The 21,272-nt window shown below is 41.1% G+C and overlaps 1 protein-coding gene across 1 annotated transcript in view; it reads right to left on the bottom strand.

Annotated features, from left to right (window-relative positions):
* The window catches only part of opn5 (opsin 5), an 81,282-nt gene extending 60,262 nt beyond the window's left edge, over window positions 1-21,020 (bottom strand). Inside the window, exons 1-2 of the mRNA XM_059981242.1 lie at window positions 20,730-21,020; window positions 9,529-9,680 (exon numbers count right to left, since the gene is read on the bottom strand). Of these exons, the coding sequence (XP_059837225.1) occupies window positions 9,529-9,661 (133 nt within the window). The 5' untranslated portion in view covers window positions 9,662-9,680; window positions 20,730-21,020. The remainder of the gene's footprint in view (window positions 1-9,528; window positions 9,681-20,729) is intronic.
* Between the last annotated feature and the right edge of the window lie 252 nt (window positions 21,021-21,272).

The raw sequence follows: 21,272 nt of genomic DNA, 5'->3' as shown, positions 1-21,272 counted from the left end.
GTGGGAGAGAGTAGAGACAACTGTGATCTAAGGAGTAGGTAGCTTTGGCATTCTTTTTTGCTCCACTCAATGCCTGGTTGTCAATTCAAATAGCTAGGTTAATTAAATTATCTCGGCTGTCCTCTTATGCTAGATCCCTGTGCTCAGTCCCCACTGGAAGGCAGTGATGAGAGATCTCTCATTCTACTCCACTTCCACCACAAACATGCAAAACTTTACCGCATAGTTCTTCACGCTATCTCTAGCTTGGCACAGGTCCAGGAACCGGATTTCTGGCTCCTGACCTCATCCTGGAAGATCAGAAACTCTCTTGAACTTGACAACAAGTTGCCAAACCAATTTGGTTGCGGGGGAACCTTGTTCCCATAGAGCGCTGAACAGGCTGAGTGGAGATCCATCTAAGAGATTCACCATAAATGCCAACCTACACGTATCATCACCAAACTAACCAGGCTAGGCTTGCAAAGTCAGCTTACACTGGGTAATAAAATTTTTACAGCTGTCAGGGTCACCAGAGTATCTGCCTGGTGGAGGAATACTCTGTTCTGGTCCAGACCCTGTTATGGGAGTCGGGGCATTAGTGGCTGAGGTTGCTATTGCTGTTGAAGATGGGGATCTTGAAAATGCTGTGAGTAGGACTGAAATTGATAAAGGCTGCTGAATTGCAGCTGTGAGAGTAGAAATCGCTGCCACCTGATTCTGGTGTCTGCTGTGAGTTGCTGAACCATCACTGGGAGACTGATACCTGTTCTTCTAGCTGGGACAGGGCTTGTCACTCTGAAATTAGCTGTCATGCTGCACGAGTAACATTGACCAACCCAGCTTTTACTGGCTTTAATTTCTCCTCCATGAACTTCAGTTTGGACTGAGCATTCCTGTCGCACTGCTTGAGTCACTTCTCTCAACGCTGCTTCAATTGACTGTAACTTCTCTCCTATTTGCCCACTGAATGTCGCCAAAGTCAGCTGTTCTCTCTCAGTTGTGTTCATTCTCTTTTGTTTGAAATTTGCTGATAGACGTGTGAGATTATGGCACAAGTGATGAGAGACAGAGAGAGCAAGACACTGAAGCTGACCAAAAGTTCACTGAATTTTAATAGGAACTATGCAGAAATAAAGGAAAAGCAATAAGCACAGGCTAACAGGGCCATTAACTAGAACTTTCAAACTAAAGCCAATGCCAATACAGTGGCTTTCAAGTAGTAGCTTAATAATAAATAAATAATGCTCCTGGACAGCTTCAGTCTAAATGGTAGTCTTCTTCCCTAGAGCCCCCAAAACAATTGCAAGCAGGCATGTTTGATGCTGTCCTGCTTTTGGTCAGTCTTAACAAAACTGAAACTAAAGGAAGGGAGTTAAATACTACCACAATGAAATACTAATTAGCTGGATTGTGCATACTCATGAGTGGGATTGCTGAACCTATTCTGCAGCTTGCCTTTGAGCCGACCCTGTGCCAGAGTTTGTGGTTATGATATTATGAGGGAAATCTCTATTCTGTAGCACAGAAATAACTTCCAAAATATCTGATGAGGACAATCAGACCATAATTCTGATATTGTTATTATCCCGAAGAAACAGGAACCCTTTCTTGAGGAGTTGTTATAAGGGAGCCTGCACTCTGGAATCTTCTGAAAACAAGGTAAACTGCAAGATTGTTGTTGGCTTCCTGTGATAGCATTGCAGAGAGCATAAGCTACCTGATGTTAGGATTGGTATTTTTCCTAAGACCTGTTTTATGCGGGTTATTTTGGCTTACTGAGAAGGATTCCATTGGTATTCTAAGGAAAGGGCTGAGAAAACTACTGTTTTCACTGACCTCCAAATGAAAGGCAAGAACTCCTGAAAGCTTGCTATCCAGCACAGAAAAAAAACTTGAACCTGTACCACAAAGAAAGATTGGGGCTAGATGCCTATGAATTGAATTCCAACTCACTCAATTTTCCTGATTCCAAATTATATTTTTCTGTTCTTGCTCATTTGCACATTTAGCCTGTTGGAATTCCTTCCGTAATCTCAATATCAGAGTTTCCACAGTGACAGCAGAGCAGTAGGTCAAGTAGGGTCCTGAACAACCTCAGTGCAAAACAGGAATGAGCAAAGAATAGCAAACCCCCAAGTGATAGTAAATATGAAGGCACATAAATGGTGTCACAGTTCCATGTTGCAATCTCTCTATTATTATCTATCTCAGTTAACTAAAAGGAAAAGCATGCAACCAAGAATCAAATATATGAGAATTGCTAAGATGTTTACATTTCAATTCCAGTCCAACACCATGAAATTGCTAACAAATCTCCCTGGTGTATGTCATTGATGCCCATTCTTCACGTGCCTTTCCCTGCCCTATTCTTTCTGTATAGTCTATAGGCAAATTGTAGGATGGTCACTCACTCTGAAGTAGGGAAAGGGAGTTGGTGTGAAACATGGTGTGAGAAGATGATCCAGCTTTACACTACACTGTCTCAAAAAGAACAGGAGGAGCCTGATTGAGACAGCTAGTGGACAACTGTAAGTACTCAAGGAAAGTACAAAACTGGTTTATATATATAAAACAAGCAAGAGAATAAATAAGGAGCCAACAGGGTTTATTAGGGATCAAAAGCTTAACCTACCAGTGGAGGGTCTGGGAAAGATTCTAAGTGAATATTTTGCAAATTTCTTCACAGAAGAGGGGATGGAGCTCATAACGTTGTTAGACATGAACTAAGTTTTGAATGGAAGAAACGTAGTAATGGAGGAGGTACGCTAAGAGGCTTAGTATTTTTAAAACTAGATAGGTTAGTAGACTTGGATGAAATATAAGCATTTTTTAAAACAAAAAAAAATGAAGGAAATTGCTATCTTCCCTGATTGTTGGAATGGGTCCCAGAGGATTAAGGGCTGCTAACATTGTACCGTACTGTACAGACAGACAGACATACTTTATTGATCCCGAGGGAAATTGGGTATGTAAAAAGGGAAGCAGACATGAATTGAATAATTTCAGACAAATTAAATTCTCTTGGGCAAAGTATTAGAAGTAATTCTAAGAGCAAGTATAAAACTTCATTAAGATATAGTTTAATTAGGGACACACAAAATGGACTTTTTAAGGGAAGGCCATATTTGAATAACATACAGGTTTCCCCCACTATCTGAAGGCAGAGCTTTCCTATGAAACCATTTGTAAGCCGAAATGTCATAAAGCGAAGAAGCAATTACCATTAATTTATATGGGAAAAATTTTTGAGCATTCCCAGACCCAAAAAGTAACCTACCAAATCATACCAAGTAACACATAAAACATAAAATAACACGAACGTATAGTAAAAGCAGGATTATATGATAAATATACAGCCTATATAAAGTAGAAATATTGTATGTATGGTGTAGTTTCACTTATCAAACTCAGGAAGTCAGCGAGCCAAAATCGATTTGGAGAAAAAAAACAGGCATGTACACGCATGCCCATGTACATGCCAATGCACATACACACATATGCATGTACATGCCAATGCACATACACACATGCACACACAACTGCCTGCACAAGGCTTCACGGTCATGGTAGTCTTTCTCAGAGTAAACTTACGTATAAAGCGAGCGTCTTTTTTTTTGTAAAAGCGAAAATCCTCTTTGGTTAGCAAAATCAGGTACTAATGCAGGTCTTTCGTAACAGCGAGCTGTCGTAATGCAAACTTTCGAAAAACCAGGGCTACCTGTAGTTGATTTTTTTCTATACTGTTGACAAGGAGGGTTGATGAAGGCAGGAATGCTGTTTAAATGAGCTTTAGCAAGATTTTTGATCAGGATGGTCAGAAATGTAAAAGACATGGGATTCAAGAGAGGGTGGAAAATTGGCTCAGAGGAGGGATGGAAATGTAATAGTCATGGGAGATTTCAACATGCGGATCAATTGGGAAAATTGGGTTGGTAATGGATCTCAAGAGAGTGAGTTTATTGAATGCTTACAAGATGGCCTTTGAGAGCAGTTTGTCTTGAGCCTACTAGGGGATCAGCTCTACTGGATTGGGTGTTATTTAAAGAACCGGAGGTGAGTAGGGAGCTTAGGTAAAAGAACCTTAAGGAAGCAGTTACCACAGTATGATTGAGTTCAACTTGAAATTTGATAGGTAGAAAGCAAAGTCTGATGTAGCAGTATTTCAGTGGAGTCAAGGAAATTACAATGGTATGAAAGAGGAGTTGGCCAAAGTAAGATGGGAGGAGCTGCGGGCAGGGATGACAGCAAAGCAGCAATGGTGAGAGTTTCTGGGGAAAATGAGGAGGGTGCAGGACAGATGTATTCCAAAAGCAATGGCAAAATAAAACAACTGACAAGGGACAAGGGAAGTCAAAGCTAATATAAAAGCAAAAGAGAGGACATACAACAGCGCAAAAATTAGTCGTAAGACAGAGGATTGGGAAGCTTTAAAAAAACCTAAAGAGAGCAACTCAAAGAATCATTAGTAGGCAGAAGATGAAATATGAAAGCAAGCTTGCAAACAATATCCAAGTGGATAGTAAAAGCTTTTTCAAATATGTAAAAATTTAAAAAGAGATGAAAGTGGAAAATGAGGCTGGTGAAATAATAATGGGGGACTAGGAGATGGCAATTGAACTAAATGAGTATTATGCAGCAATCTTTACTGTGGAAGACACTGGCACACTGCTTGGCACCAGAAGACTGGAAAGTTGCAATTGTCACTCCACTTTTTAAGAAAGGAGGAAGGCAGCGTAAAGGAACTTATAGACCAGTTAGCCTGACCTCAGTAGTTGAGAAGATGTTGGAGTCAAGTGTTAAGGATGAGGTTATGGAGTACTTCATGGCACAGGACAAGATAGGACAAAGTCAGCATGGTTTCCTTAAGGGAAAATCTTGCCTGACGAAACTGTTGGAATTCTTTGTGGCTATTCCAAGTAAGATAGTTATAGGGGGTTCAGTGAATGTTGTATATTTGGACGTTCAGTAAGCCTTTGGGAAGTGCCACACATGAGGCTGCTTACCAAGTTAAGAGTCAATGGTATTACATGAAAGTTATTGGCATGGTTAGAGCATTGGCTAATTGGTAGGAGGCAATGAGTGGGAATTAAAGGATCCTTCTCTAGTTGGCTGCCAGTGATTAGTGGTGTTCCTCAGGGATCGGTGTTGGAACCGCTTCTTTTATGCTGTATATAAATGACTTAGATGATGGAACAGATGGCTCTGTTGTCAAGTTTGGAGATGAATCAAAGACTGGTGGAGAGGCAGGTTGTGTTGAGGAAAAAGGTAGGCTGCAGAAGGACAGATTAGGAGAATGGGCAAGAAGGTGGCAAATGAAATACAATGTTGGAAAATGCATGGTCATGCTCTTTGTAGAATAAATACATGTGCAGACTATTTTCTAAATGGGGAGAAAATTCAAAAATGTACGATACAAAGGGACTTGGGAGTTCTTGTGCAGAACACCCTAAAGGTTAACTTGCAAGTAGAATCAGTGCTGAGGAAGGCAAATGTAATCTTAGAATTTTTTTCAAAGGATATAGAAAACAAGATCAGGGATGTGATGCTGAGGCTTTATAAGGCACTGGTGAAACCTCTCCTTGCGTATTGTGAACAGTTTTGGGCTCCATCTTAGAAAAGACGTGCTGTCATTGGAGAGGGTCCAGAGGAAGTACACAAGGATGATTCTGAGAATGAAAGGGTTATCATACAAGAAATGTTTGCTAGCTCTGGGTCTGTACTCATTGGAATTTAGAAGGATGAGGAGGAACCTCATTGAAACCTTCCAAATGTTGAAAGACCTAGACAGGTAGATGTAGAAAGGATGTTTCCCATGGTAGGGAGTCTAGGACAGGAGGGCACAGCCTCAGGATAGAGGAGTGTCCTTTCAAAATGGAAATGCAGAGAAATTTCTTTAGCCACAGGGTGGTGAATTTGTGGAATTTATTATCACTGGCAGCTGTGGAGGCCAGGTTTTTAGGTGTATTTGAGGCAGAGCTGATAGATTCTTGATTGGACACAGTATCAAAGGTTACAGGGAGAAGGCCAGGGAGTGGAGCTGAGGAGGGGGAGCAAAAAGGATCAGCCATGATTAAATGGCACAGCAAACTCGGGTCAAATGGCCTAATCACCTCTTATGTCTGATGTTCTTATGTAATTCCATCTCTTTCCAACAGAGCCACACCACTGCTATGCCTTCCTGCCTGTCCTTTCTATACAAAGCATATCCTTTGATGTTAAACTCCCAATCATGGTCCTCTTTCTGCCATGACTCTGTGATGCCAACATCATATTGACCAATCTGTAATTGTGCTACATGTTTGTTCACCTTATTCCAAATGCTATGTGCATTTAACTACAGCACCTTCAGCACTGTATTCTTTGCCCTTACGAATTTTGCCTCTGTGGTACTACTTAACTCTTTATTCTTTATGCAGTTGTACTCAATCATTGGCTTGTCCCTCCTTACATTCATATTACATCATCTACTTGTAAACCTTCTTACTCTTCCTCTATTCTGTTATACTGGTTCCCATCCCTGTCATATTAGTTTAAACCACTAATATGATAGTTCTAGCAAACCTGCCCACAAGCAGATTGGTCCCTCTGGGATTCAAGTGCAACCTGTCCCTTTTGTGCAGGTCTGAATCCTTGCTCCCTGCTCCAATTCTTCAGCCACACATTTATCCACCACCTTATTCTATTCCTACCCTCACTGTCACATGGCACAGGCAGCATACTGAGACTACTACCTTTGAGGTCCTGCTTCCCTGCTTCCTTCCTAACATCCTGTATTCTTTTTTCAGGACCTCCTCCCTTTTTCTATCTATGTTGTTGCTACCAATATGAACCATGACTTCTGGCTGTTCACCCTTTTCGGGATACTGTGAATGCATTCAGAAACATCACGGACTCCGGCACCTGGGAAGCAAACTACCATCTGTAATTCCTTTTTGTGCCCACAAAATCTGTCTATCCCCCTAACTATAGAGTCCCTTGTTACTGTTGCCATCCTCTTCAGTTCCCTACACTTCTAAGCCACAGGGTCAGACTCAGTGCCAGAGGCATGGCCACTGTTGCTTCCCCCATATAAAGCCCATCCCCTCCCTTCCAACAGTACTCAAAATGGAGAACTTATTGTTGAGGAAGGCCACAGGAGTGCTTTCCACTATCTGATATTTTCCTTTCCCTCACTTGACAATCGCCTGTCTCCTATAGCCTTCGGGTGACTACCTCCCTGTAGCTCCTGTCTATCTCTGCTTCACTTTCCCTAACAAGCTGAAGGTGATTGAGCTGCAGCTCCAGTTCCCTAACACAGTCTCTATACATATATTCCAATAGTTGAGAAGATGTTGCAGTGAAGCCAAATGGTTTACAAAAATAAATGATCTAGTCAATTGGTAAGAATAATGACAAACTGACTTTATTCCAGAGCAAATACTTGTGGTTTTATGAAAGAAAAACAAGGAAAGACAAATACAAAAACACACGTGGAAAATCAGGTCCTTGGTGTGCATATCCTCAGATCCTTAACCTGCCAGGTCAAGTCAGGTGTTGAAAGATGCATACATAATTATTTGTCTTATTAACTGAGGCATAGGGTAGAACAAAAAGGTGATGTTAGGACTATTTCCCGTTTCAGCTAGACCACACCTAAAGATGATGCAAGGTGAAATTCTACTAGATAGGCTGTGGAGAAGATTTACAAGGATCTTGACAGGACTGGAACACCAACATTAAGATGAATGATTGTGTAGATTGTGGTTGTGTAGCGGTGCCCGATGTCCGCCCCGTCGTACAAAAACGAACTTACAGTTTTGCAGGTCTTTGGGTATGCAGGTCAGGTTCTGCCCATACTGCGAAGTGGGTATGGGGGCCAGGTTACCGAGCCTCTCGCGTAGTCTTCCCAGGACTGGGTTCTGCCCATGCTATGTTTTCACGGTGATTAGAAACCCCAAGGGGGCAAGAGGAAGAACCCGCAGCAGTCCTGGGCAGACTACGCGAGAGGCTTGTTAACCTGGCCCCCATGCCCACTTTGCAGCATGGGCAGAACCCAACCTGTGTACCCAAAGACCTGCGAAACTGTAAGTTCATTTTTGTACGACGGGGCGGACATCGGGCACCGCTACAGTTGCATATTTTGGAACAGAGGAGGCTGAGGGCAGCTTTAATTGTGTGGTATAAAATTGAGTGTCCTAGAGCACAAAAACCTATTTCAAGAACACTGGGTCAAGAACTAGCCACATAGATTTAACAAAATGGTAGAAGGATTAAGAAGGGCATTGATGAACATTGGGTGATAGAGACAGAAATCCACACCACATTTTAATAGTTCATGTGGTGACCTGTGACCTGCAGAGCTATGGACTCCTGTTTACTGGCACCCTGAAAATATGCTAGATCCTTTGCTATTCATTGCAAAGTTTCTATGATTTCCTCCATGCAAACAATTTCTTTTTCTCTGGTTCAGACGTCACTAAAAGTTCTGGACGAATTTGAGCTAGAGCAGCACAGGGGTGAGAGGGGAAAATGGAAAATCAGCAGGAATGTCACTGCAGCGTGGGAGTAAGTTTTTAAAGCGAGCCAAAAAAAACAGGAGCTACAATATTAGGAAACTCTGTCAGAGAACAATGTCCACGAGGGAAAAGAGGGAGACCCATTTTGGAGGTGGACTGAGTCTAGGAGTTTGCCCCTTGCTTCCATTCAGGTCTATGATCACCATACTGCATACTAATGCCCAGTGCTCCAAGTTAGTGAAGTTAAACAGGACAGTAAGGACTGAAGGACCAGAAAGACAGGCCTCATAACTCTATTGCCTGATGTCTCTATCAGCCATTGGTATTTGAATGTAATATGCAGGAATGGAATGACTGTTGGGTGCCCTAACAAAGGCAGAGAAAAGAGTATTCAGATAAAGGCAGGGAGATAGCTTTGCTCTAATTCTCCATTTCTCCTGTCTGCATAACTTAAGGCTAGATACAGTGGGAAATTCCAGCTCAATGGATCCAGATCCAAACAGCATCAATTACAACATCTTATTTCTCTCAAGAATCTTAGACTTTGGCTTATAAACATAAAACGATAGATAAATAACATCAGGGGAAGGTCATTCATCCCTCCACAACTGCTCCATCATGCAATGAGATCCTGGGTAATCTTCTAGCTTACTCTTTTCCTGCTTTATTGGTGTGTGTCTGGATTCCTCTGACAATTCAGAAATTTATCAGCCTCTGTTCTGAATAACAGCCTCCTCCTGTAGTTTGGTGAATTCTTCAGACTATAAGATGCCCTGCTCTTATCTGGAGATAAGAGGAATTACATCTACATATTTCATCAGGACTGTTGGGCTATACATTCCAACACAGTAGCAATATTCATTGGTATTGATCAGCATCTCAATTGTACCAACAGTTTTAAGGAATAAATATGAAAGTTTAATGCATATTACTATTCCTATAACCTTTCACTGAATAAACTAATTCAGACAGAAATACATTTAGCTAAATATATGCATGCATTTTAATGACAATATTGCCTCAAAAAGTAAAGAAGCACACAATGTCTTACCTATGACAATTAAATAAAACGCAGCAATCACATCAGCTTCCCAGGACAGTTTAGAAATGAACGGATCTTCAGGCAAAAGATGGGGTGGCACCTCACCAGAGTGAGTTACTGAGTCATTTTTGATCTGCGTCATTCTTAAACAGTTAAGTCACCTAAAACAAAAATAAAGTTTTTTATGGAAAGGCAAAATACATTACAGTTTCAAACTCAGATTTATTTCTCACATGTACATTGAAAGTCCAAACCTATGTCCCTGTCATGGGAGGTGGAAGTGGGTCAGGCCAGCCAGCAGGGCTCTGGTGAAGCTGTATAGGCCAATGCCCTGTACAGTGGATACAATGGATTACAGAAACATTGATGAACTCCAACCATACCATCGTCTTTGGCCAATGGAGATGAGAGGTCATCAATGGCCTACTGTACGCTCCACTATTAACTAAGGGCACAAGACAAAGACATTGAAACATACAATGAAACATTTTCTTTGCATTAACAACCAACACACCTAAGGATATGCTGGGGCACCCCACAACTGTCACCACACATTCCAACTGTAAAGTCCTTTTAACTACACCCAGTTTCAATTATGACCCAATGTGGGATGCATATATTACACCTGACTTTGCTGGACTGGAAACCAATGTCCATCAGCAGCACCTCATTTAAAACATAGAAACATAGAAAACCTACAGCACAATACAGGCCCTTCAGCCCACAAAGTTGTGCCGAATATGTCCCTACCTTAGAAATTACCAGGCTTACCTATAGACCTATATTTTACTGAGCTCCATGTACCTGTTAAAAGACCCTATCATATCCGCCTCGACCACTGTTGCCGTCAGCCCATTCCACGCACTCACCACTCTCTGAGTAAAAAACTTACCCCTGACATCTCTTCTGTACCTACTCCCCAGCACCTTAAACCCGTGTCCGCTTGTGGCAACCATTTTAGCCCTGGGAAAAAGCCTCTGACTCTCCACACGATCAATGCCCCTCATCATCTTATACACCTCTATCAGGTCACCTCCCATTCTCCGTCGCTCCAAGGAGAAAAGGCTGAGTTCACTCAAACTGTTTTCATAAGGCATGCTCCCCAATCCAGGCAACATCCTTGTAAATCTCCTCTGCACCCTTTCTATGGCTTCCATATCCTTCCTGTAGTGAGGTGACCAGAACTGAGCACAGTACTCCAAGTGGTGTCTGACCAGGGTCCTATATAACTGCAACATTACCTCTCAGCTCCTAAATTCAATTCCATGATTAATGAAGGCCAATGCACCATATGCTTCCTTAACCACACTGTCAACCTGCGCAGCGGCTTTGGACTCGGACCCCAAGATCCCTCTGATCCTCCACACTGCCAAGAATCTTACCATTAATACTATATTCTATCATCATAGTTGACCTACCAAAATGAACCACTTCACACTTATCTGGGTTGAACTCCATCTGCCACTTCTCAAACACACATCTTTTTATTCAGCATCTCCCATGACTTTGCCCCCTCGCTTCCCCATACAACCTTCTGAAGCCTCCAAACATTTTACAATTCTGGTTCCCTGTCCTTCCTTCATTTTCATTGTTATATCACTGGTTTTCAGCAATTCATATCTCTGATTCAACCTTTCCACTTTGTTCACTTTCCTCCTTCAATTACTCCCAATTACTTTTCTCAATCAAGCTCTTTGTCATTTGCCCTTTAGATTAACTGAAAGTCAAAAACTGTGCATCTTATGAAAGGAATCTGAAACAAAGATAGCAGATGCTCCAGATACTCAGTGGGTTAAGCAGCATCTGTGAAAACCAAAACAAAGCTAACACATTCAGGTCTGAGACCCGCCACCAGAAATGGGAAAGTGAAAAAACAAGTTGGTTTTAAGTTGTCGGGAAGGTGTCAAAGGGATGGATAGGACGAACTGAATACCTGTGAATGGGAGCTTCCATTGGACTAAGTCATTGGTTATTAATAGATTATCAGCATGCTGCTCATCCCACTGAGTTAATCCAAAACACTGTCTGATGCTCCAGATTTCAGCGTTGTGACTCCACTTGCCTCATAATATCCTTATTAATGATAGCATTTTACAGCTCTATGTACTTGCTGCTGTCTTTGCTCTACTTACTCTACTGAAGCCCTGCTGTCGAGATCTGAAGTGAAATCCTCACAATTAGTGAAGAGTAAAATTTATGGAGTTAGTTATGGTATTTGGATTTGTAATTGGCGGATTTGACCTTTTTTCCCCCAAAAAATTTCTAGTTAAAAAATTTGGCTTAAGCTGCAATAAAATCCCTGATGTTAACAGTCAACTATTGCCTTTTAGGGCTGAAATTATGCTGTGGGACAGGAATGTTAGGAACAGAAGCTTTTAGCCAATCATGCCTGCTCTTCTGTTCAATGGGCATGTGGTTAATCTGTATCTTAGCTCCTTCCATTTGCCTTGGATTCAAAAACTTAGCAAAAAATGATTGATTTTAGATTTAATGCCATCAGTGTGATGAGAAGCACTGTATTTTTCTGGAAGAGTTCTGCCTAGTGACTATTTGTGCTATTTTTCCATTAGCCTGGCTAATGTGGTTAATGTAAATTTTGTGGCTAATTTCCCTACCATTGGCAAATATTTTCCTATACCCTAAAATCGTTTTCAAACTCCAAGAACTCTCAGTCAAATCACCATCTAACATTGTATAGAAAAGAATTGAGCACAATTGAGCAGTGCAGAAAAAAATTGAGCACAATATTTGCAATCTCTCCTTTAATGGGTTGAACCATAAACATCAGCTGCTTTCAGCTTAGCATGTCTCAGACACTGCGCCTGCACGCTCACACGCCAAAGTCGAAGAGAAGATGCACCTCACAACATCCGCAGTTTCGAACCACAGCTGACTGGTGTACAAGCAGTGACCTCATTCAAAGAATTGTTAAATGTGCTTGCCTTCTTCCAATGTAATGCAGAATTATCTTGCTTTAAACTTGTAACCATATAACCATATAACAATTACAGCATGGAAACAGGCCATCTAGGGGCCTGTTTTTGCCCCTTTTGCCCCTTCTAGTCCATGCCGAACGCTTACTCTCACCTAGTCCCACTGACCCGCACTCAGCCCATAACCCTCCATTCCTTTCCTATCCACGTACCTATCCAATTTTACTTTAAATGACAATACCGAACCTGCCTCTACCACTTCTACTAGAAGCTCATTCCACACAGTTACCACTCTCTGAGTAAAGAAATTCCCCCTCATGTTACCCCTAAACTTTTGCCCCCTAACTCTCAACTCATGTCCTCTTCTTTGAATCTCCCCTACTCTCAATGGAAAAAGCCTATCCACGTCAACTCTATCTATCCCCCTCATAATTTTAAATACCTCTATCAAGTCCCCCCTCAACCTTCTACACTCCAAAGAATAAAGACCTAACTTGTTCAATCTTTCCCTGTAACTTAGGTGCTGAAACCCAGATAACATTCTAGTAAATCTTCTCTATACTCTCTCTATTTTGTTGACATCTTTCCTATAATTCAGTGACCAGAACTGTACACAATACTCCAAATTCGGCCTTACCAATGCCTTGTATAATCTTAACATTACGTCCCATCTCCTGTACTCAATGCTCTGATTTACAAAGGCCAACATACCAAAAGCTTTCTTCACCACCCTATCCACATGAGATTCCACCTTCAGGGAACTATCCACCATTATTCCTAGATCACTCTGTTCTACTGCATTCTTCAATCCCTACCATTTACCATGTATGTCCTATTTGGATTATTCCTACCAAAATGCAGCACCTCACACTTATCAGCATTAAACTCCATCTGCCATCATTCAGCCCACTCTTCTAACTGGCTGAAATCTCTCTGCAAACTTTGAAAGCCTACTTCATTATCCACAACACCACCTACCTTAGTATAATCTGCATGCTTACTAATCCAATTTACCACCCCATCATCCAGATCATTAATGTATATAACAAACAACATTGGACCCAGTACAGATCCCTGAGGCACACCACTGGTCACCGGCCTCCAATTTAATTTAATTTTAAATTAAAATTAAACTTCATTTTATTTTTCTAACCTGATCCATTAGTGTTGGCAACTTGCTTGAGTCAAGGTAACAAAATAGTGTAAGTCTACCAAATTGGAGTGCAGTGGTGCAGCTATAACTCAACAGCATCACAACGTCAGCAACCCAGGTTCAATCCTGACTTCAGTGCTGGCTGTATGGAGAGAACACATTCACCTTGCAACCAGGTGGGATTCCTCTTGTCCTGAAGAAGAGTCTCAGACTGAAGCACCGACTGCTTTTCCATTACCATAGATGCTGCCTGACCTTCTGAGTTCATCCAGCATTTTGTATGTGTTGCTCTGGATTCCCCGGTTATTCCATTGCTCCCACGTCTCAATGGTTTGCAGCTTGATTGGCCAAAAGGCCACTGTAAATTACTCCAAGTACAGCAATGGGTGGTGGAATCGATGGAAATGTGGGGGGAATGAGGGATTATAAAATAGCACATTATTTGGATCAATAATCTAAATAATCCCCTTCTGTTGTTATGAAATATGAAAATATGAAAAACTATTAAATCATTACTATGACATATTTCCCAGATATATTTTGAGTACAGTGTAGTTCTCTGGGGCTTTGTTTAGCTACAAGAAACCTTCCCCCTTTCAATATGCTATTAGCGAACATGGCTTTAGCCTTGCTTGTTAATCTTCCACTCTTTAACACTTAGGTGATATCAGGATAGTTTGTGTTGATAAAGGTTTTATTTGTACCATGTACTGATGAAAAGCATTCACTGAGCAACACTGTGTGGGTGTCTATAATTGTCACTGGCTCAATAGCAACCAGCATAATCAAAGACCCCACCCACCCCAGACATCCTCCCTTTCCCTCTCTTCCATCAGGCAGGAGATGCAGAAACCAGAAGGCATGCACCACCATAGAATAGCTTCTATACCATTTTCATCAGACTCTAGAATGGTTTCTACTGCGAGGAAAAGCTCCCTTGCAATTTGTAACATAAATGATCAGAGTCAAGTTTGCCTTTGCATTTCATTCATATGCGCGAGTGAAATTCAGGAAAAAATATTAACAACAGCATATCAGTATTCACCAACAAAGATTCTTCCTTAGTGGGCTGTCTCAACTAACTTTCCTTCCAATCGTAAAGTCTACGATGAGCTGCCAATGTTTTCCAAATTACTGATCAGGCCTGACGGGATGTGCACAACATTACTTTCAGTGAAGCCTAAACTTTCCTGAAATTACTTTGTTTAGAGAACAAAAGCATCACGTGTGCAGAACCCCTACTTTGCCAATGTCACTATAATTACTGGTGTTGGGTCCTATGAGGTATGACACTCTAGTAAATCTCAGAAGCTGCGTGCCATCGATCTCTCTTCAGTCCCAAGATGTAGCACTCAGTAATCAAATGCTTTTTCTCTGTGGACATTAATGACTGCTCTAGGTACTTCTTTTTAGGAGAAAAATACACCAGGATTTACTGACACAGAATCTGATCCTGTTTCATACACTCTGGTGAACTCCTAAATGTAGTTAAAACTCAAGATTCAAGATTCACATTTATTTATCACGTATACATTGAAACATACAGTGAAAATGTGCTGTTTGCGCTAACAACCAACCCACGTGAGGATGTGCTGGGGGTAAGCCCACAAGTGTCACCACACATTCCGGCGCCAACGTAGCATGCCCACGATGCTCAGCAGAACAACTGAGAACACAACAAGCAACAAAGCAACAACAGCAAAGCAAACTCTGTTCCTTCCTTCTACCCATGCACACATTGACCTCCAAACCCAGGACAGGCCATTTCAGCCTCCAGCCTTCAGCAAGCTCGGATTCAGACCTTTAAATTCCTCATTCCTATAGATTCAGGATCTACAGGATCAGCATGCAGCATATCCAAAGCCAAAAGCTGACATCTGCTTTGACTCTCGACTTCTCCACTGCTTGGTGCTTGGTCTTTTGACCTCTGGAAAAACATTTGTCAGTGCTGCTTTTGACCAAATGATGATCGCTGGACTGATGTATGAGGGAGAATGCAGACTGACAGAATGGATGATCATGTTGCAGTACAGACTCAGCAAAGAGGACAGGTCTTTTTCTTGCTTCCCATCAGCAGTTTTTTTTAATGTGAATGAAAGAGAAGTGTTTTTGTTCTTTTTGCTCCTAAAGCGTTGTGCCATGGTGCCTAACTCGCTGAGTTCCTTCATCATTTTGTGTGCGTTGATTTGCAGCACCTTTGGAATCCCTCGTTTCTTGGGCATGTCTTTTAATAATTTTATAAATTATGACAGGCATAACAGGGTTTTGCTTGTTTTAATTGGGTTCTGGGTTTCTTGCTTTGTGGCTGCCTGTAAGCTGAGAAATCTCAAGGTTGGATAATCTATACACAGTTTGATAGTAAATGTACTTCGAATTGAATCCTTTGAGGGTAGAATGCTCAAATACTAGATGTCATCCATTTAAGCTGATGAAGTATGGGGTGGGGGTGGGGGTGTGGAGAAGTAGAGAGTAGCAGATGCCGGGAATCAGCTGTCAGAGCAGAAGAGACATATTTTAATGTGGCATTGTGTTCAGCAAAGACACAGCGGGACAAAGTTCCCGTTCCTGGGCTGTATTGATTTGTGTTCTCTTATTACTGAGCAGTTAGAACACACACACACACACACACACGCACACACACAAAAAATAAACAAGGAAAACATTAAACGTTTTGAAAAGGAGCAAATGAGAAGAAAAAGTGCATTGCAAGGGAATATTGTTTCATTATCAAGCCTGTTTTCTAAAATGTCAACATTTTTGACACATTGATAGAGAAATTTTAAGCTAGAAAAAGACAAAAGTAGGTGTTTCAGAATTAAAACAAGCTAGAATTGAGAATTTTCCTGTCAGATATTACTGAAATTAATTCTCAATTGTCTCTTCAAAAACAAGAGAAAATCTGCAGATGCTAGAAATCCAAGCAACACACACAAAATGCTGGATGCTGCCTGGCCTGCTGAGTTCCTCCAGCATTTTGTCTGCTTTGCCCAATTGTCCCTGTTGATATTGTTCCAACTGTCAGCATTTGCTTCTAACTTCCTCTGCTGCAGAACATCTATGTAATGTAACCTAGAGCATGACCATAGCAACCCCTGTTAAATCAATAGCCATTGCTCATCTACAATCATGTGAACTTTAGATTTTTGGAAGGTGGACTATTTAGTAACGGAGAAATGAAAACCGCTAAAATATACAAGTGCATATTAACTTTAAAGATTATGTTCCATTGATCAAAGAGTACAATACTCAAAAATGCATACAGAAGTCTATAAATATAAAATATAAATACAATTTTAAGATAAAACCAAATCTTCCTTGCAGAAGGAGTCGTGCAAGAAATGACAGTAATCAACACAAAATTTAAATGTAAATGCTGTTGATAGAATCATTTAAACTAAAACAACAGCCAGGGAAATCATAGCAATTTTCTGTCCTTTTGATATTCTGAACGTACTGGTCTGGTGTCATTCAAACTTGGATTTGTTCAAGAATGTTAATGAAGCCAGTTGCTTCCTTTATTCAGAGATTTGAATATAAAGTTCAGTTATTTTTTTTAAACAGCTTCAGAAATGTGCCTGAAGAGAGCCTAAATATATGATTTCTGTTTGAATATGTACTAATGACAGGGACAGCTGCAAGTCAGCCTTGGACCATAAATTGGGATAGAAACAATCGGCTGTTTAGTTTAATGAAAATTGCCTCAATTCTTGCTTCTGGTATCTCCCAATTTTATTCTTCTGTCAATTTCCTGCTAAGATTTCACAAAATGTAGAGTTTCACAATTTAGGAGAACAATTTATAATAAAGTAATATTTTCTCTGTAATGTCTTTTTCTTTGGCATTTTCACTTTTCAAATTCAAGTTTATTGTCATAGGCGTACAGGTACACAACTTTGTGTGTCATAAAAATTAGCTTTCTGCAGAAAAAGCACAGTACATGACAACCATACACTTAAATTAACATAAATTCTACATAACTTGACTTGCACAACAAAGTAAATAAAGTAAACATAATGGCATTGCTGCAAGTTGAGAGAGAAAAAATAAATTTAATCAGATGTATGTTTCATATATGAACACGAAATATATATTTCAACATTTCTGATTTTTTTTCTGCTTGATGGTTCTTCACATAATCCACAGATCCCAGTTGTACTAAATATTATTTTATTCTGTAACTCTGCAGTCCTGCTCTTTATACTTTTAATTTTCATTCAAGATTCTGGTCAAATTCTGAGTGGTTCTTTATTGCTCGCTGGTGTGCAACTACCCTGCATTGAATGAAACCACGCAGATCTATCTTCTAATCCACAATGAGGGGTCTTCAGTGATGCCATAATTGTGACCACCTTCAAAAAAAAGAGACACCTCTGGTCAGAACACAGGGGTCTCTCTGCCATCTGTCTCAGAGAAAGGTACTACCAGGGTTCTTCTGAACCACTGTGGGCAAAGAGCCTGCTCCCAAACTGCAGTGTGAATTTTGTCCGTCTAGACTAGAGTCATACCAGGCATGACCTTCACTATGCAGCAACTCTAAGAAAAATGCAGAGGATTTATTCATGTTCCTTTCCGAACCTCCCAAAGCTTTTAACTGCGTCACTCTGGAAGGATTGTGCAAAATCCTGCTCAAATCCAGCTTTCCACCAGAAGTTCATCTCAATCATACATTTTTCCCATGGCAGCACAAAGCCATGATAACAACATGGATCAACAGAAGAACCAACCTCGGTGAAGACTAGAGTCAAACAATTTTCTCTCTTTCTCACCTGAAAGCTGCACCTCATGTCCAACAAACCATGCAGGGGAGTGGAAGCAAAACTTCAGAACTAATGAAAAGATGGTCAGCCAGGGAAAACCAGACTCCTAAACCAAGGACACCTGAACTTCAGTCATTGAGGAACAGTCTGAAAACAATGCCAGTACTTGTGTCTGCCCCAATTCTGAGTTAACGTTAATATGTTCACTGAGGCACATAGGAAAATAAGTTTGCACTCAGTATGTACAAAACAAACGTCCCAACTGCATCATGTGGACTTCTGGCGACAAAGATTCAAAATAAGATCCTGGAAAATGTTGACCATTTTCCTGTATCGCAGATTCAGCCACCCGGTTAGACATACAGTATTGAATAAAAGGCACATATAAAAAAATTCTGTAAAGTGAAGATACTTCCAAAAACAATGAAATGAAAAGTTCATAAATATCAAAAAATTACTTTAAAGAGCAGTAAACAGTAAAACAAAATAAATTGAATCAATATTTGGTGTGACCACCCTTTGCCTTTGAAACTGCATCAGTTTTCTTAAGTACGCTGTAATGCGGTTTTGTAAGAAAATCAGCTGATCGGTTGTTCCAAGCATCTTGGAGAACTTGCCACAGCTTTTTGACAGACTGTGACTGTCTCACTTGCTTAGAACTCTCCAGGTAATCCCTGCCGTCCGTAACGATGTTCTGTTTGGGGCCCTGTAGAGGCCATACCATCTGAAACAAAATAAAAAATCTAGGGTGCCTGACACCACAGTACTATAGATAATGAAATAGATTATCAAATACACTACCATCTTTAATCCAGCAGCACAGCATTTGGCTCGATTGACCAAAGGGTGTCTGAAGATTAGGATCTCCAGTGATTCCTGTCATCCTGTGTGATTCTGGACTACCTACAGACAACAGTGGAGGAATGATACCTCCAATATTTTGTCTGCAAAATCCCTGAAGAACGTATGAACTGAGACCATTTACACTCACAGTTGATTGTAGAGAGCAGATGAGGAACTCAGCACCAGAATCCCTGACAGACTCTCTATTCTGAGCTCCTCCTCAGGAAGTAGTTATCAAGCAGGCAGAGGAAAAGGTGTGGGCTTAAAGCCTCTTTAAAGAAAGGGAACTAACTGCTGGGAATCTCTGGCCCATCAGGAAGCATTGAAATGACATTGTAAATCTGAGTTCCATGTGTCAAGAGCATGCAGAGGTACAAATGGTAGTATCTATGCAGGGCAAGGGAAGGGCCACTCACAATCTATCCTCCCGTTGGTGGAAGAGACTGTACTTCTCACAGTGGCCTCATTAACCACTTCGGAACACGCACAAGAAGACACCTTCTCCATCCAGAGGAACTACCTCAGATGACTTCATTAGAGTCTCACTTTACTGGCTACCTCAAGTATGGATCATGCTTCCTCAGAACAGGTTCACAGCCTTCTGTTTCAACTTCTGCATGGAGGGACACCCCATTCCCTCTTTTCTTAATGCCAGGTATTCTCACCCCTTTGTTCATTTAATCAAATAAAGTTATACTATAGTAACACACACAATGCTGGCGGAACACAGCTAGTCAGGCAGCATCTATGAAAAGGAATAAAGAGTCAAGGGTTCAAGTTGGGCCAAAACCCTTCATCAAGACCAGAGAGGAAGGAGGAAGAAAACAGAATGAGATGGTAGGGTGGGGAAGGATGAGTTATTTTACAGTTGTTCTGTGGTCACCCAACCACCCAATGAGCATTCAGTATTGTAAGTTCAGATACCTCTCACCGGTCTCTCCTGATTGTGGTATTAGTCAGCTAGGTGTGCTCCTTGAGTGCATGGGTCTCCTCTCCCCATCCTAACATTGCCAGCTGGATTATCAATTCCCTCTTAATGTCTCATTGACACCACTGTCATCCAGCAATAATGACATCCCTATTCCTAGCCCCAACTCGGAGATATTTTGAGATGAGCAATAAACTGAAATGAGGAATGCCTGAGGAAATTTACTGTTCAGGAACAGCTTTAACCAGTGCCTTTACTGAGGGACAAAGAACAGTTTGATCACAAATTATAATCCAGGTTAATGCAGTTAAATCTTTATAAAGACATCACTGTAGAAGTATCCAAGATGTTCTTAGGAAGCACTGACTCCTGTAAACTTGTATGAATTAACAAACTATTTAAATCCAAATATGTTATTATGCTCTTGGTTCCAATTGATAAGACTTTAAAAGCAACACTTCCCACATGACAAGTAACAAGGGCGGATTTTTTTTAAAAAACTAAATAAACAGTAAACATTTCAGAGATAATTGGAAGGCTGTAAGTATGTTTCCCGTTGCGAAGGCGCCCTCTTTACCAGAAGGTTGCGAGCTTACCAATTAAACTGATGAACGTTCTTCGCGCGTGCAGTCTCCAAACAGTAGCAGCGAAAAAAATAACAGTAACCCTTGAAGATCGGTGACGGTCCTGGTCCTGGTCCTGGTCCTGGTCCCTTCTGCGAAGAGAGTCGAATGCTGGTCCACATTCAGGATGCCGTCTGCACTGGCTGCGCCTCACCAACTTCTGACTGGTGGCTACTTGAATGCCTCACTGGATAAATCGATCCGCTCCTCGCTGGAGCCGCCCGTAGACCGAACAGGCCCGCAGAGTATGGTCTAAACCCAACAATGACATCTTCATTCTCGCTCAAATCACATGTCACGCGGAAACACTGCAGGCAGCTTTCCAAGAGCAATAGCAAAATCAACTACTTCACAAATCTCGACTGTGAATTACCACTTCAGAAGAACACTTGAAATGAAGACGACGGGCTTGGAAGATAAGTGCACCTACCATGACCCTAAGAATGCCAAATATGATGCTGACTGTTATAGGTAAGGACGCAAAAAGATATGACAGTATGGGCTCGCTTCAGTTTG

The sequence above is a fragment of the Hypanus sabinus genome, chromosome 10 (genome assembly GCF_030144855.1).
Source record: "Hypanus sabinus isolate sHypSab1 chromosome 10, sHypSab1.hap1, whole genome shotgun sequence".
In the NCBI taxonomy this organism is placed as follows: domain Eukaryota; kingdom Metazoa; phylum Chordata; class Chondrichthyes; order Myliobatiformes; family Dasyatidae; genus Hypanus; species Hypanus sabinus.
This window is presented reverse-complemented; position numbering and strand designations above follow the sequence as displayed.